The sequence below is a fragment of the Hippocampus guttulatus genome, chromosome 1 (genome assembly GCF_054856545.1).
Source record: "Hippocampus guttulatus isolate MCC_2025c chromosome 1, RoL_Hgut_1.0, whole genome shotgun sequence".
Classification (NCBI taxonomy): Eukaryota; Metazoa; Chordata; class Actinopteri; order Syngnathiformes; family Syngnathidae; genus Hippocampus; species Hippocampus guttulatus.
The window spans coordinates 7,269,501-7,286,583 of NC_141261.1; the positions used below are offsets into that span (position 1 = coordinate 7,269,501).

Consider the following 17,083-nt stretch of genomic DNA (forward strand, 5'->3'; position numbering starts at 1 on the left):
TTGTTTGTGTAAATGGTTGTTAGAGGAAAAATGCATGAATATATTTGTCAGATTAAGTTAAAAGTAAAAAGTAGTAACATTGGAAAAAAAACCCCCCAACCATGGACATCTTCCGCGGCGGTTATATTAACATATATTGTTACTGTAATAGATGTACTACACAAGAGACTAAACACACAGCTTTGATTTAATTTTTTTAATTTAATTAAGGTGACCATTTAATTCCCCCCCCACCCCACATATTTCAGAAACATCAGAAATTAGAAATGGGAAGGAAAAATATAGTGATACCATAAACCTCTTATTTTTTCAATTACGAAAGAAAAAAAAACATTCGTTATTTACAGCAGATTAAGTTTGACATGCAGGAATCCTAACGCCTGCTGGCAAAATACGCAGAGGGATGTATTAAGATTTCTAATTATTTACAGTGAAAAGAAAAGTCTACACACCCTTTTTCTAATGCCAAAGTCAATACCTTTTCCACCATTAATGCAGGGCTCCAGACTTTTTTTTTCACAGGGAGCACAGTGTCCCCCAACGAACCTTTTAGGTGCTGCAAGTAGAATATTTCGGGGCACATACTGTAGATTGACTTGCAAGGTAAATATTCACCCGACTCAATTTTTATTTTATTACTGATAAATGAGCTGTGGAGTGTGGAGACGAAGTTTGCCAGCAACAACAACAAAAATCTAGAAAAGTAATTACGGCGGCGGGGAGGCAAATTTACTGGTTGCCCTGGCATGAGTAGATGAAAATTGTAGTTGCACAGTCTCAAATTTTAGGGACAAAATGCCACCATTTAGGGTCAGTCTGGAGACCTGGATCAATGTGACCTAAAACCTGTACAACTCAATTTGGAGAGGGGGGAAAAAAAGGGGCTCTGCAGAGTTCCATTTAACATACGGTACATTCTTGAGTGTTTCTTTGGTAACACAACCACGTCCCCAATTAGTAGAAGGTAAACCATATTACTTTGTTTAGTGAAAAAATAAAACATGGCATTTGACTCTGGGTATGTAGACTGTATTCACTGTATCTATTTGCTAACTCTTGATATTGTCAGAAATTAAATGACCCCGAACTAGGTGACAGCACAGGATGACTTTTATTCCTATTCTATTTCCCCACTCTGTGTACACATTTTCAAAAACACTGTTAGAATTTTTGTTTTTTTTTGTGGAGCCACAAACAACACTTATTTGGTGTCTAATGAAGAGCACATCTTCAAAAATGAAGACATAGACACTGCCTATTATTTCACACTAGTTTCTTGTACCAGTAATTGCTGCTGTAAAGTTTATAAAAAAATAAAGTGGAAAACATAACACTGTTAACTAATTAATTAGATCTTTTGAATCATGTATCTGAAGGGGTTTAAAAAACTCGTTATTTTTTTACCCATTTATATAGCCTGTGTGAGCAAAATAGAACAAAAGAACTCAATTTGGCGTTTCTCTATCTCCAAATATTTGTCATTCCCTAAAGGACGCGCCATTTGGGGTCATGTATATCACTAAAAACACCAGAAATCATGACAAACCTTTTTCCCTAGTCATACAATGCCTGTCTAACCCGTGGTCCTATAAAACTAGGATTCTTTTTCAAACGCTGCCATTGCAGTAATCCTCTGACATTAAAAATACAACTATGGTCACAATCATGGAGCCGTTCAGGGCTACTTCTCACGGCTTGTCTCCCAAGTGAGTGCGGTAAGCACCATAGTTTGATTTACTATGCAGCATCATTTTGTTATAGTTTTATTTTTCCTTTCTCCTTAAAGGCATGAACCAAAGCTAATTAAAAAAAAAAAAGTCTTGTTACCGGGGGAAATGCAAGTGAGAAAAGCGACAATCATTCTGGTGGTTGTTGATTAAGAGCCAACAATACAATCTGCTTAATTTTGGTAACCCCGAAAACTTGCCATAGCAGTGACTAGTTTGACTAATAAGCAACGAGACAAGACTCCAAACGCTGTCTCCTGGTTGCTGCTGACCTTAAAATGGTCAGAAGATGGGGTTGCATGGAGTCCAGAATCAGTTTTCTGTGATTTTGGTTTCAATAGACTAACAATTAAAAGCTTTCCTTTGGAGGTGGATGCAATAAATACGCAAGCACCGAGCCTGGGCCCCCCGCAAACAAAATGAACGGATGTTTTCACCGTTTCAACCCCGCGCTCTCAATCCCAGTACCTGGCGCTTCAGCACCACAGCCAGTTCAAAATGTCACTCCTGTCCAAAGCCTTCCGTCTCCTCAATGGCAAACATCAGCTTTTCCTTCAGCTGCTCGTAGCTCTTGTAGGGTGGCAAATCCAATCTGTTGAAACTGTGCAAAGTACAGCAGAGAGAGAGAGGGAAAAAAAATCATCATGTGCCTTGTGTCTGTCATTCTCACAACACCAACATGGTTAAAACAGAGCCTCTTTCAACATTGACTTGCATTTTTAAAATCTTATTCAGGTGTTTAAAAAAAAACACGCATCCTCTCAGAGTAATGGCATAAAATGTTCCCATGTAAACACAATAAATATTTTCACTTTTACATATAACAGCATCCACCCGAAAACATGCAGGACCGAGTCCCGTCTCAACTTAAGAATCCCCCAGGAGTGACCGACCTCCCCAAAACATTAACTGCCACAAGTTGGCGGCAAAGTGCTACTTTTGTCCAAATTAAGCTCTTCAACATACCGGTAGTTCCTTGACACCAAAATGCCACACAAAAAAAAGCTCACCAAACTATCCGCAAATAGGCACATTCTGAAGTGTCAAACCGCAAATTTGACATTGTTCACTGTAATTACATTTTTTTGGTATGCTATCAAGTCAGATTTTCTTCTCTTGCCCTTCAGTATCTTCTTTCCTGAAACAACTTCAATGTCTTGACTCCGTGAACTCACCATGTGTGACTTCTGGGAAGCCAGTTTTCCTTTCCCACCTTTTCAATACAGAACTTCTGTGGACCGTTACTTCCTGCAAAATGAAGCAGAATGAGGTATTTTATCGCATTCAAAAATTCATCTGTGTCTGGCTATTTGAGATGCAAATTAGCTCTTCGCATTCAAATGAGGCCTTCCCGATGTCATTTAAAACATGATGAATCCATTTTGCTTATCTCTCCCTCAAAAAGTCGGACCTGTCTCATGAAGCCTCTCTGCCCAACTTCGAAAATACACATAAAAATTACCCATGAGGTCAGCAAAGCCTCCGACAGGCAGACGACAGGTACCAGTGACAAACTGTAGCAGCCGCATTCTCTTCTCATTGTCCATCTCTTTTATGAACTGCGGGGAAAACAAAGTAATTATTTTACCAGTCAAAACCTTTACCTTTGTACCATTTAATGTGATCCGATACAAGAACTGCCATCATAAATGTTAATCCTAAATGTGCAGCTTTGATCAACATAATCAAAGAGCGATTCATTTCACATTTTAAATAATATATATATTTAGGAGTTGTACTGCACTTGCTGAATAAAGAAACAAATTAGAAGCAGCTCTTGGTAGACTGCAGTGTGGGGTTAAACCACGGAATCCTAAAACCTCTCTCTCTCTCTCTTTCGCATTGCATTGCTAGCATATCCAAGACAAGGTGCACTCATCCATAGCAGAAAAGAGCCTTCTGTCCAGAACTTCTGTATCGTTTTGATGCTGACCTGCCAGAACCACATGATCTGCTTGCTGCCGCGAGCATAGTGCCTGTAGATGGTATTTCTTTGCCAGTCTGCAAGGTCAATCTCCTGCATGCCACAAAGCATCACCTGCACAGACAAAGGTTCTATGGTAAAATGCTCATCGTAGACTCAAGAGTGGAGAACCTTTTTCTTGAGAAGCTCTATTGCAATTGGGGGGGGGGCGGCGAGGGGGGGGGGTCATACACTGAGTGAAAACGTATCTTATTATATTGTCAGGATTTGGAGCTCTGTTTGTTTTCATTTAGATTTCCCAATAGTTCATTTGTTTTTAAAATTCTAATGGCATTGTATTCTGTAAACAGTGCAGTTTCTGTATGCATACTTCCAGCTCTTTGGCATCAAAATACTGCAGGTATTGCTGCGGGAGGACCTCATTGAAGCCTTCAAAAAATGCCTGGGTCTGCTCTTCCACTCCTCTCGACAGCCTCCACTCTGCTACCAACCTGCACACCACAAAAAAAAAAAAAAAAAGAGGGATTTGAATCAGGGTGTTACCAATGTTTCTGTTTCATTTCCTATTCTGGTGGATCCCGATTCATTTTGAATGAACAATGTCATGGACCTTTTAGAACACCTAGGAACTGTTTCCAATGCATGATATATCTCATAGGGCGGCCCGGTAGTCCAGTGGTTAGCACGTCGGCTTCACAGTGCGGGGGTACCGGGTTCGATTCCAGCTCCGGCCTCCCTGTGTGGAGTTTGCATGTTCTCCCCGGGCCTGCGTGGGTTTTCTCCGGGTGCTCCGGTTTCCTCCCACATTCCAAAAACATGCATGGCAGGCTGATTGAGCACTCTAAATTGTCCCTAGATGTGAGTGTGAGCGTGGATGGTTGTTCGTCTCTGTGTGCCCTGCGATTGGCTGGCAACTGATTCAGGGTGTCCCCCGCCTACTGCCCGAAGACGGCTGGGATAGACTCCAGCACCCCCCGCGACCCTAGTGAGGATCAAGCGGTTCGGAAAATGGATGGATGGATGGATGGATGATATATCTCATCCTCCAATGCATGATATATCTCATCCAGACAGAAACAACAGTTTGAAAGTTGAAACTGAACACCCATGTCTCGAATTCCCTTTTAAACAAGCACCGTCCCGGCCTCTGTTATAGCTCCGGTTCGACATCAGAAGGCAGACTTCAGAATCACAATCCATCAGCGCCCACCTGATGTACTCCTCCTTGTTCTCCTCCGTAACTTGGATCTCTCCTCCGCCAGGTTTCAGGTCGTGCGTGGTAATTTCACCTAAGATCTCCTTGTCAACACAAAAGAACATTTCCAGGCCACACTCTTCGATGTTGTTGTCCCTATGGGGCAGAAAGGACAATCATGACAGAGCAATTTGTAGTACTTGATAACATTTCGTTCCACCTTATGATTGTGTCCCACTTGGTGTGGATTCTTCATCCCCTACTACTCCCCCCAAAAGAAATAAATAAATACATAAAAATACAAAATTTTAAATCGAATTTTATATTATGATATATGAAATCTGAAATGTGGCAAAACAAGTCAAAAAGTTCAAGGCAGGCCAAAACTCCTGCAAGAAATGTATTTTCAGAAGCGGGGCTTGATAGGGTGGTGTGTGAAGTCAGCGAGTCTGTGAGCGTCTGGGTGTCAGTTGTCACCAACAGCAACCCCGGCGCGAGTGTGCTCATTGTGTATCACTGTTCTTCATACTCAAAGACTGTGGCTCTCCTTTCCCACATGCAAGAGCATTACGTTGGGTGCGCAACTACCAATTATTTTAATTGGACAAATTTAAATTGAAATAAGTCCCAAAACAACGAATCCATTATCAAAAATGATTACCGATTAATTTGATGCTCGAGTTGTCGATTCATCTCTACATGAGAGTAAATAGGTACAGTATAGTGGAACAAAATATATCGATATATATCTAGCAGACTATCCATCCATCCATTTTCTGAACCGCTTTATCCTCACTAGGGTCGCGGGGGGTGCTGGAGCCTATCCCAGCCATCTTCGGGCAGTAGGCGGGGGACACCCTGAACCGGTTGCCAGCCTATCGCAGGGCACACAGAGACGAACAACCATCCACGCTCACACTCACACCTAGAGACAATTTAGAGCAGACCCAGGCAGAACATGCAAACTCCACACTGGAATTGAACTCTGCACCGTGAGGTCAACGTGCTCACCACTGGACCACCTCTAGCAGACTACTGTACACATATATATTCAGAAAACATGAAACAATGAGTGCTCAGAACTTACTTGATCCAAATAAGGGAGTTGTAGAACTCTGGGTCGACTGACTCGAGGTCTTTGAGGGCCAAAGGCTTGTTCAAGATGCGCTTGTAAAATGGCAGTGAGAAACCCGTGTCTATGAACTTGCTGTGGAAAAGCGCCTAAAAATGATAGAAGTGGAGTTCGATTGGAATTTCTCTGTCGTCTTTACTGGGCCTACTGGCTGATGCGAGACAATGACTAACCATGGCAATGAAGCGGCCGATGAACTTGAAATACTTAAGGTGGTCGGGATTTATGTAGGAGGCGGGGTTGATCTGAAGACAGTAGTTTTCTTTTCCAGCATATTCAAAAAGACAGTACATGGGGTTTAACACTTCATGGGACAAGAGGAAGAACCATTCCCTGGAAGAGAGAGGAGGGGAGGGGGGGCAAACGAAAAAAGATGACATCAAAATACATTTAAAGAACCAAAAATGCTGGCAACTTCCACTGTGTTGACAACATCAAACACATGCGCTCATTTACATTTGGCTACAATAATACTAGACGCAGAGTTAAAATTTGTTTGTTTGGACTGAATTTGAGAGACAGCAAAAGCAGCTGCGTACCTTTTCTGAATATGTCCCAATTTACTCACAGTGTTTGAATACAGTGAAAACAAGCGTGGCCACTCATTTCCGTTTTGTACTTGCCTGGCAACACCTCCGTAGTCGAGACCTTCTTCTCCAGGGAAGATAATCCACAGCCTTCTTCGCAAATCCTGAGCGTTGAAGCTCATGATCTAAAACGTTCAATTCATGCATTGGTAAGTGCAATTGCTGGAGTCACAACAACAGCATTGATCTGTTCTGCTTGTACTTGATTTAGACATGATGAATGTTCATGTCATGACAAAACAGGGTCAGATAAACAAAGATTTCATTCATGAATTCCCTCCGTAGAGGCAGGGCTGGGAGGGGGCTGCTGCTTCCTGGTTCTACCAAGGCTTGGGCTACATTTACCCGAGTAGGCTCCCAGCAGCCACAGCTGCAACACTGGAACCGCGACAGACTTGCACAGCTCTTATGACCCCAATTTCATACAGTACATATACCATACATGGGCAAAGAATTACACTTACAAACGTACAATTATCGTATATTTACATTACTGTTACGTTTTACAACAAACAACAGAACCAAGCAGCTTCTTGGCCATTAAATGGCTGCAGGTCTGCTTACCTGCTGGAAGGAGTCCTCAAACAGAGTTTTCCGTGACACATTAATCTTGATGTGTTGAGGCATTGCCAATTGCTAAACAGGAAGGGAGATGTATCAAAACATGGTGATTAGATTTTGATTGGACCATTTCTCCTGTTTTTTTCTTTCATTAATTATAAACTACATTGAGGATGAGGAAATGAAACTAAAAATGTAATGTTGCCACCCATTGCCTAGCCAAGAACGGTTGTATGGAATTATCTTAGAGTAATCTTTAAAAACTGTTTCAAATCATGCAAATTACTCAATGTGGTGACACCTGATGCGACAAGCCGAAAAGTCACCATAATTTAATGCAACCTTTGGGTGTGATGCTTGGACCAAGGACCATTTTGGTGGGCCTCCAGTTTTTTGTGCCGGCGTTAAATGTTAAGAAATTGTCGGTGGAATAACATTTATTTTTACATACAGCTATTTATTGAGTGTTATTCTACTTTTTATTTCAAGCTTCTGTCAAACAGGAATCCCTTTGACAACATAAAAGCTTCTCTGCCATTTTGGGCACAAGAATGGCTCAAATCTTTGGATGAAGTGTGAAACACAATCTGTACAAAAGATTCAACAGGTAATCTAATAATGTTCGTGCTGTTCTGATACTTACCTGGCACCAAAATCTGAAATATTGTACTTTGGCTTTGAAGTCTCTGACGTAGGTGATCTGAGGTCCATTTTCACTGAAAGCAAGATAAGTACAATGTAATATATGTGCAAGGGATGTAAATAGGTGTCGTTTATGCTTCTCTATACATCACACCGATTACATTGTCACATCCACATGCCAGTTCACAAATCCTGTTTTTCAACTGGCGCTAGAAGACTGTCGGTGACTGGTGACAGTGTACACAGTCCTGCAGTTATGACCATGAGTCATCTGAGGAGTTTCCTCTGAGTGAATGTCAAGAATAACAAAAAAACAGTTTCTTTTACTTATAATACGATAAAGAGCTCTGTAAAGATAGAAGGACAGTGACTTGCACTACAAGAAAAATGCTCGAAGTAAATACACTCGAGGGAAATTGTTCCCTTCCAGGGTGCGAATTAACTCACAATAACAGGCATTGTATTTGAGTTTTGTATGTGCCAGAGGACGTACAGTGAGGATTTTCCAGTGCGAGGGTCAATGTAGGTGGTCGTTCTCCTGTTGTGGTCTACAAAGTAGGGAGTACCATCAACAGTAAATCTCATCTCCCATCCTTCGGGAAGTGGCTTCTCATTCAACAACCTAAAAATAATAAGATAAAGTAAAGCCAGTGAGTATTTCCACTGGTGTCACACAGACAATGTTGCAATTAAAAAAACAACAACAACAACAAAAGAACATAATTTCCGCACTATACGGTGCTTTGGAGTATAAGGCGCGCTTTCAATGAATGGCCTATTTTTTAACTGTGTTTTCATATACAGGGCACACCCCATTATAAGGCGCATAGATCAGAAGCTACAATAGTGGCTGCGGTTATGCATCCACTAGATGGAGCTACACTAAAGGGATACACAACAAAACAATACAGCTTTATTTATTCAGAGCTTTTGCAACCGCTGCAGCTATAACAAAGCTCTTTACAGAACATTAAAAATTCTATGCCCCAGAAATCAGAATATTGGTCCATATATAAAGCGCTAGAAATTATAAAGCGCACTGTTGGCAAGAGATTATAAGGCGAACTGTTGCCTTATGAGAAAATGGAATGCTTTTAGGTTCGCTGTATAGTGCGGAAAATACGGTACATTATTCAGAATAGCAGCAAAAATGTTCGCACTGAAATATATATATACACATACCCTTGTGACCGTGGATCTTCCCACTGCGTTGACCGCGTAGAATGGTGCACAAAATACACTCGTCCATTGCTGTCTGTTCTTTTCTCTAAATCGAAAGACACAAATGAATTGACAAAATTACAGGTCAACAAAAAGAAATACAGTTTCACTGTAAGATATGTACAGTGTACATTTAAACTGTTCTAATAATGTTTCTGCTGCTCTGTGCACCACTGCGCACTCTAGAGACTGATATTTGTGCGCTCAAAAATTTACCATGCATGCAATATGGCATTTGTGAATTCTCTTGAACTTCTTATTCAAAGTTTTTCTGGTAGTCAGGGTCGTTTTATTGGATGAGTCTTCAATTACTATGAGTTATTCACTCCTCGTTATTCAAATTTCCATTTGTTTGGAGAGTTTTGACAAAGGCTATACAGACGTATGGCCTGAGTTGGCCTGGTATGCCCAGTCAAAAAACACATGGGTACAACTTGAGTCAACTGTGACAGAACTATCCATCCATCCATTTTCCGAACCGCTTGATCCTCACTAGGGTCGCGGGGGGTGCTGGAGCCTATCCCAGCTGTCTTCGGGCAGTAGGCGGGGGACACCCTGAATCGGTTGCCAGCCAATCGCAGGGCACACAGAGACAAACAACCATCCACGCTCACATTCACACCTAGGGACAATTTAGAGCGTTCAATCAGCCTGCCATGCATGTTTTCGGAATGTGGGAGGAAACCGGAGTACCCGGAGAAAACCCACGCAGGCCCGGGGAGAACATGCAAACTCCACACAGGGAGGCCGGAGCTGGAATTGAACCCGGTACCTCTGCACTGTGAAGTCGACGTGCTAACCACTTGACTACCGGGCCGTGACAGAACTAAAATACTCCATATCGACTGAATTAGACCTGTTTCTATATGACAGAGCTGCCACAAAAAGCTTGTAATTTTTTTTAAAAAAGCACACAACGCATATGCAGACGTTGACAAGCCACAGAGATGATGCTTTATACACTATCACAAAAAGTTAGGTATTTGATTTTGCGGTGAAGTTTCAGGATCATGAACCTTTCCAGGCAAACTTTGCAAGACATTTGAAAGCACAGACCAACTGTTAAAAACATGCATATTTTCCCATTCAGCGCCTTGTTAAAGACCACCAAGTTGTTGTACTAATGGACACGCGCATTCAAAGTTTTGAGAGAAGGTCAAATTACATTCACCTGTAAAAATGAGCGCACAATTCACGCTGAGTCTGAAATTTCACCCGAAAAACCAATATGACCAATGTATCTGGATTTTTCCGTTTACTTGAACATGTTTGGTTAAGTGATGATCCAGAAAAATAACACAATGACAGAGCTACAAATACAGAGTTCACCTTTACTGAACCAAACCTGAACACAGGATACTTTAAGGCTGAGCTGGTAGCTGTTCCAAGAGGAAGCCGCAACATGTAAATCAAAGCTCATATTCGACTCTCGTAGGACTCTCATTATAATGCAAATATCGCTACCATTACTGTGTGCTTATTAGCTCACAGAGGAGTACAGATATCTTACCCCATCCATTCGGCAAAGGCCCAAGAGGATCATACTCCTTATTTTGTGAGGCTGCTGCCTGGTCCTGTGCCAACATAAGAATACTGTAGTCATTAAAAACACTGGGTCAATTTGTTTAAGATATAATTTTGAAGAAGCCATATCATTTTTTGACAGTATCACATCTCACCCCAATTATAAACCTCTGGTTGAACTGTTGCATGGCACCCTGCAACTGGCTGCGCTGGTGCTGCCACTGTTCATAGTTGCGCACAGTCTCCACTGTGGGACGCTGCCACGTAGTAGTCCGCGTTATGTGGTCGACAAAATAAACGCGGCCCATCTGGTCTACGCGACGTTCCCAGCTAAGGACAAAAAGTCAACAAGGGGCAAAACACTTTTCATGCGACACAATTGCATCACAGAACTTCATCCTTATTCAGAAAGTTTCAAAAAGATGGGGTTAAAATTGTACGAGGTGGTTTATACCCAGGTGGTAAGGGATCTGGGCGCTCCCATGTCGTTCTCTTTTCTACGTGGTCAACAAAATACAACCTGCCGTTCTGATCGACCCTCTGCTCCCACCTAGAAAGAAACACAGGGAAACAAGACATTAGATCAGGGGTCACCGAACTTTTCAAACTGAAAGCTATTTTTTGGTTGCTGATAGGCTAAAACGTCTAAACGCACTTCTGAAATATGTTTGCCAGAATTACGGTATTAATTATGTATCATTTGTCTGTGTGAGAACACTAGTCATGTTAATGATTTCGCACAGTTGTTACTAACAATGAATTGATCATTTTTGTGAGATCTTCACTCCACTTCCAATGGTGAGCTATCTTATTCACAAGGATCTTACGTTAGCACCTATCATACATGATCCTTTTGCGGGAAGCTAACTGCGAACTGCCGTATTAGAGCTGCCCAGTCTTCTTTGGTTTGCGGCTGATCAATCATATCAATCTTTTATTCTTTCATTTTCAATTGCATTTAACATAAAAACAACATTATCATTCTAAAAATGCATCTGTTTTTAAAAACAAACAAATAAAAGACTCCCTCCAATAGGCGTGTCCCCCTTATTGATTCCATTTGTTCAATTAGGATTTTTTTTAAAGAAAAAAGAAAAAAACAAATAAAAGAGTAAATACTGAATGTTATCTTGTGGTCATATCATTACATTTAAAATAAACAAGAGTAATATGTTTCCTGCTGGTCCACCAATTTGCACAAAACCATACTTTTTAATACTAACGGCAACTTGCATGTTCCACATTCAGACAATCCGATGAACATTGTATTTAAAAATACAACCATGCAAAAAGAACAATAACGATCTTACCCTGGTGGCAAAGGTCCAGAGTTGACTGCAGGGACTCTGGATGAGGCAGCAGGGCCGACGCTGCTCGTTGGCTGTCTGGTTGCCGGAGGTCCAGGGGTCGATGCAACGGATGGAGTGTTCCTGTCCGAACCAGTCGAAGGACTGCAGTCTGGGGCTGCGGAGGGCCCTTGGACAGTTGTACGCACAGGTGTCCCTGAACCCGACTGACCATTGCTGCTCTCGGCCAGCGTAGAGCTACTGCTGGAGGATGCTAAGCAGACAAACAGTTGGACAATGTTACTTGGTTTTAACATTTGTGATAACTTCAAAATTATAGTCGCCACCTTGTATAATAGTTGACTCAAATGATACAACTGGTTTCATCAACTCTTTAAGGTTGAATTTGTAACGAAAAGTATGAGGGCCACATTGCATATAAAAATTATTTGTAAATAATCATGTGTACTCATCTCATGTGTAGGGTACGCAAGGAAATTTCAAGCATAGCAAATGTGAACCTGACCAAAATAAAAATGTGACCGCTCTTTTGCACACAAATAATTCACTAAAAATGGATAAGCATCATTCCGCAGTATCCCCCTGAGCCAGTCACACAGATAAATATGCATGCGAAACCAGGGACACCTCCAGGATTTTTCTTCTCTCCCGGGGCTAAAAACGGGCTTGATATTTTTGAATTTCATATAAAATGTTGTCGGGGCTCAACTAGGGCTACAGCGATTTCTGACGGAGCTATAGGCCCAGCCTCGTTGGAGTAACCTCCTCGTGTAAAACGCAGACAACTGCAGAACAGTGAATTGAAAAAGCCACTAAAAATTGAACTTGATGAAAGACTGACCTGGTGAAGAGCTGGGTCTGCGCGGGGTCGGAGGAGGTGGTCTGGAGGGTCTGGGTGGCCGCAGAGGCCGCACGCTCCCTGTCGACACCAGCGGAGAACCAGAGGCGGTCCCTGACCTTCGACCACGCGGAGATGAGCGGTGCTCGACGCCATCCACAGCCGGGGAACTGTCTCGGCTGTGTCTATGAGTGCAGGGGGTTGCAGGGATCAATGAAGTCCAAATTAAACTGACACTTGATGTGTGGAACTCGCAACATTAAATTGAAACATGCTCCATACCCTGGGGTATGTTCTCCATTAGGACGAGATTCTCCATTTGATAGATCTGAAGACCAACAAATGTATTATACACGTAAGACTCAGACAGTGAAGATGACATTTGACACATATTTGCAGTTACAATGTTACAAAAAAAATGGCAGGCGGTGTTATTTTTTTTCCACCTGCAAATAAGATTGCAGATGGAAAAGTATCCATACATATTCTGTTCTGGAGAAAACTCGTGCAAGCATGGGGAATAACATGCAAACTCCACAAAGAAAGGCTGGAACCTGGATTCAAACTTTTTAACTTCAGAACTATCAACATGCAAAAGAAAATAGCATTTCTGATTTTACCATTTTTGCATGTAAATATTTTTTGGGGCAATGTATGAGGGTGCAGTGTCTTACAGTTAAAAGATGAAGTGTACAGAAAATAACTCGCCAGTGCATGATCATTTAACCATATCTTTAATAAACAATCATAACACCAACAGGACTAACAAAACTGTGTTGCAATAACTTCACGAATGTGAAGCTTCAAAGAAAATAAGGTTGAGAGAATGCAGATATGTTACCTTCCTTAATAAAGCGTTAATTTCATGTCTTCACAGATTCTATACATCGTAACAGCTTGTAACCAGCCACTTACTGTAAACCCCATTTTTTGGTCCCCCCAGAGTTTCAGCAACTTTACAGCCTTTGCAGTTTCTCGAGCAATTGTTCGTGCTCTTGTACCAACACCACCCACTCACTCTGATGGTCGACTTCAGCCTTGGCGAACATTTCGGGATCAACAGTCATGCCGTCCAGGCAGACGGAAAGGTCTCCCACCACATCCGTCTGGTCTCGGTCTGTACACAGCTGTATGGTCTGCAGCACGTCAGAGACTAGATTAAAGTGAACACGGAAATACGCTCGCATCATTCTGGCCGCCAGTTATCAGATATTCGAGCTGGAATCCTTCCATCATTTGAAACTACCTTCATCAACCATGATGTGCCGTGAAAGCCGATAACTCACGTTTCATGTTGTTAGACTTGAGCGTTGCACTGATGTCCAACTTGGCCATGCCAAGCAGGATGTCGGACTTCAGGGTTTGGTGGCTCCACACTCGAAACACCAGTTTGCTGAAGGGAGTCACAATCCTGTCGAAAACCAACATAAAGTCAGCAACCGTCCTTCAATGAATTTCATAGCACGCTTTCCAGCTGAATCTCTCAAAAGAAATCTGGTCATCGTCAATACTTTGCCAAAGTTACTATTTTAGTTAGACACTTACTTACTTATACCTCATTTTCGCAGGTCACAATTACATAACAAAAAGTTATGTCATTGTTGAGGCCAGACTTTCAAATGAGTATTTTGCAAGTAAAAAACACTTGTTACTCTCCGACACACAGGCCACTGTTGCTTATGTGAGCAGCAAAACCATTGTGTGGTTCTGAGAGCAAACAATGGTGTTGAGAACCTATTCAGGGTGCTGACATAAGCATGCAAACAGGTCACGTTGTCATAATCCCTTGCATTTTGTACAAAAAGAAAGAAAAAAAAGAGGTTGTTTTCAAAGCTCAAAGTTGCATGGAGGTGATTATTCCCAACCAATCATACTAACATGTGGAATCTGATCCCACTACATTAGATACAGTCATATATATACTTGTTTAATAATAATGCGGCAATTGCAGGCATCACCACAGAATAAAGTCTTGCAGTTGTATTTCTCTGAACACACATGAATGTGTAATCATCCTCAACTTACACCGTAAGTGGCTGCTTCCATTTGGGACTGTGAGTGTTGTTGCATTTTTCTGTTTTCCTGGACTGACCATCAACAGTAACTTCCACATAAGGACTGGGACCAAACCAGTTCTTCTTGTTCTCTTTTAGTTTTGCTGATAGCACTGAAACGAGGAGACATAAAGCATGATCCAGACCAGAAGATAGTCAGACACAAGATAATTCTGTCACGAAGAAACCGAAATACACGAAATACACGAAAACATTGTTGGGCTCGTTGATTTAAATTTAGAACTCCATAAAATCTGGATGAGCAGTAGCCCCACTCACAAATTCATACACACATGTTAAGAGACATTTTTAAGACTCTGTTTTTTTTTTGTTTTTTTTACTGTGGAGGGTGAGAGCTTTGGAGCTGAAGTGAGAATTGACTTAACAAGAGTACACAAATAAGACTTACCAGTAATTTGTAGCTGTGCCTTCATTGGGTAACCATTGGAACTGCCTGCCTTGGTTACTTCACTTGCCATGACATAGAGCTACGATGAAGCCTGCAGCCCAGACAACAAATTAAGCCATTAGTGCAATTTTGTAGAACAAAATTGGGCACTTCTTATGAAGTAGAGCACGAGATTATGGAAGTCTTTGGGGAAAAAAATGTGTTAATATTTTTTTTCGAACCCCCAAAATTATTTTTAAAAAACTGCTAATGAATATTTAATTCTACGTTAAAAGGCTCTTAATCTGATTCAGATCATTACATACATTTTTCAGAAAGGCACAAAAAAAAATCCAAGAACCAAAAACCTTTTGCATAGTTTGTTTTTAAGACCGACTTTTTCTTCTTTTCTTGTTGGTGTTGTTTTTCTGCTTGATGTAGGTTGTCCAAATGGCATGAGTGAACAGCTCCTGTATTTACTTTCAATTCTGTGACAGATTTAGTCTGTGATGAGCCAATAATTTGTTGGAATCGCTCAATTTGACACATCAGCCACGGTCGTGTCCAGGTGCTCATCATTGTCTTTGACAGTTTGTTTATTATATTCAGTTCTCTAGTTTCTTTCACTCTTGATCACACCATTGTGTTTGCTGTTCCTGGTCCTGTCACATGTCATGTGTCCCTTTTGTCTTCTTGATGCTTGTAATGGTGATTGCTTTTTAATATATACTGGATTATATTTTGGGTGAACTTTGTTGATTTAATGCTTTGATTTTTGGTGGTGGTTTTTTTCCCTTCTTTTTTTAAAATCAATAGTTTTGGTTCAGTACACCCAGCACTCCTGCCTTTTTTCCCTCCTGCTTTGCATTTGGTTCCTACCTCTTGCTTCCTCATGCAAACCCGTACCATACCAAAAATAGCGCACAAAATAAAACCGTGTCATTTAACAAAGACTCACAGTGGGGTTTCTGTCGCAAAAATCCATATTTTATTCACGCTGGCCATCAACACCACGTACTCCACATAAATCATATGAAAAAAAATTACTACTTTTTATGAGCACAGCAGTAACGAACCTGATCAGATAACCTTCCCAAGTTAAACAAACAGCTTTTACTGCCATTATCATTGCCTTTAATTAGTCTATCCTATTTAAGCACTCGAGTTTCTGTCAATAAACTCGTTCCACTGGCAGTTTGTTTTATTAGCCCGTCTTTGATTATTTAAATTAAATTTGTTTAGGACCAAAAACGTGTCAGCGGTCTATTTATTTTGAATAATTCGACTGGAAATAACAACATGTAAAGTTGCTGTTGAGGGTGCGGTGTGTTCATTCGACTACATATAATTCAACGAAAGGAAAACTAATAAGGCGCCCAAGTAGATTCGAATAATCGTGGCACAAAAACTCAGCGATTATAATTCGTATTTGTCAGATCTTTGTGCTGCGAGAACAAGCTTTAGTTTGACTTAAAAACGAGTCGAACTTGCTTAGTATAAGGAGCTAACACCGTGTTAACCCTCGATTCGTTACTCCTCGGAGCGATGAGGAAGTGCACCGACGAACACCCCATGAGAATATTTACTCCTCTGGTATGCTAGCCGAGCGCTGAAAACACGTTTAGAGTCAGCTGGTGCTCAGCCTCCACCTACCAACACCACCACCACCACCACAGCCCAGCTAGTCGTTAGCCTGCTAGCCCGTGTCATCATCATGGCAGAAACCCCAAAGTCCACGCCGGTGAAAGTATATATTGCGCGCGTCAACTCGTTGGCTACTAGTTCCACTCTCTTACCCGCACTCCAGGAGAGACTTGGGAAAGAAACTGACAGTGCCGTAGAAAAGTCCCAGCCCTTGTTCGAAAGGCTGTTTTGGTCGCGGGTTCACTTTAGGGAAGCACAAACTTCGACCATCTTCCCAAACTCATGTCACGTGACTGGCACTTTAGGCGGAGCATGCGCATTAACGTTGTGATAGGACGG

At 41.5% G+C, this 17,083-nt stretch overlaps 1 protein-coding gene across 1 annotated transcript; it reads right to left on the bottom strand.

The window, feature by feature from the left end:
- Window positions 1-181: 181 nt before the first annotated feature.
- On the bottom strand, window positions 182-17,024 carry itchb (itchy E3 ubiquitin protein ligase b). The gene is made up of 24 exons (XM_086107054.1): window positions 16,897-17,024; window positions 15,122-15,212; window positions 14,684-14,825; window positions 13,945-14,069; window positions 13,677-13,811; window positions 12,941-12,986; window positions 12,662-12,843; window positions 11,824-12,073; window positions 10,968-11,063; window positions 10,669-10,843; window positions 10,500-10,563; window positions 8,951-9,035; window positions 8,262-8,390; window positions 7,770-7,842; window positions 7,130-7,201; window positions 6,602-6,690; window positions 6,152-6,311; window positions 5,934-6,067; window positions 4,862-5,002; window positions 4,022-4,142; window positions 3,661-3,765; window positions 3,190-3,286; window positions 2,903-2,975; window positions 182-2,328 (listed from the first exon to the last, which is right to left on the bottom strand). Exons 2-24 carry the CDS (start codon window positions 15,189-15,191, stop codon window positions 2,229-2,231), a joined length of 2,664 nt encoding a protein of 887 aa, XP_085963180.1. The 5' UTR covers window positions 15,192-15,212; window positions 16,897-17,024; the 3' UTR covers window positions 182-2,228.
- Between the last annotated feature and the right edge of the window lie 59 nt (window positions 17,025-17,083).

Bases quoted from the DNA above. Each gene is read 5' to 3' on its own strand.
- itchb (XM_086107054.1), bottom strand. From the start codon at position 15,191: ATGGCAAGTGAAGTAACCAAGGCAGGCAGTTCCAATGGTTACCCAATG. The intron at 14,070-14,683 runs GTAAGTTGAGGA...GGTTTTCGACAG, and splicing joins TGGAAGCAGCCACTTACGGT to GATTGTGACTCCCTTCAGCA. The intron at 7,843-8,261 runs GTACGTCCTCTG...TCTTGCTTTCAG, and splicing joins CGCACTGGAAAATCCTCACT to TGAAAATGGACCTCAGATCA.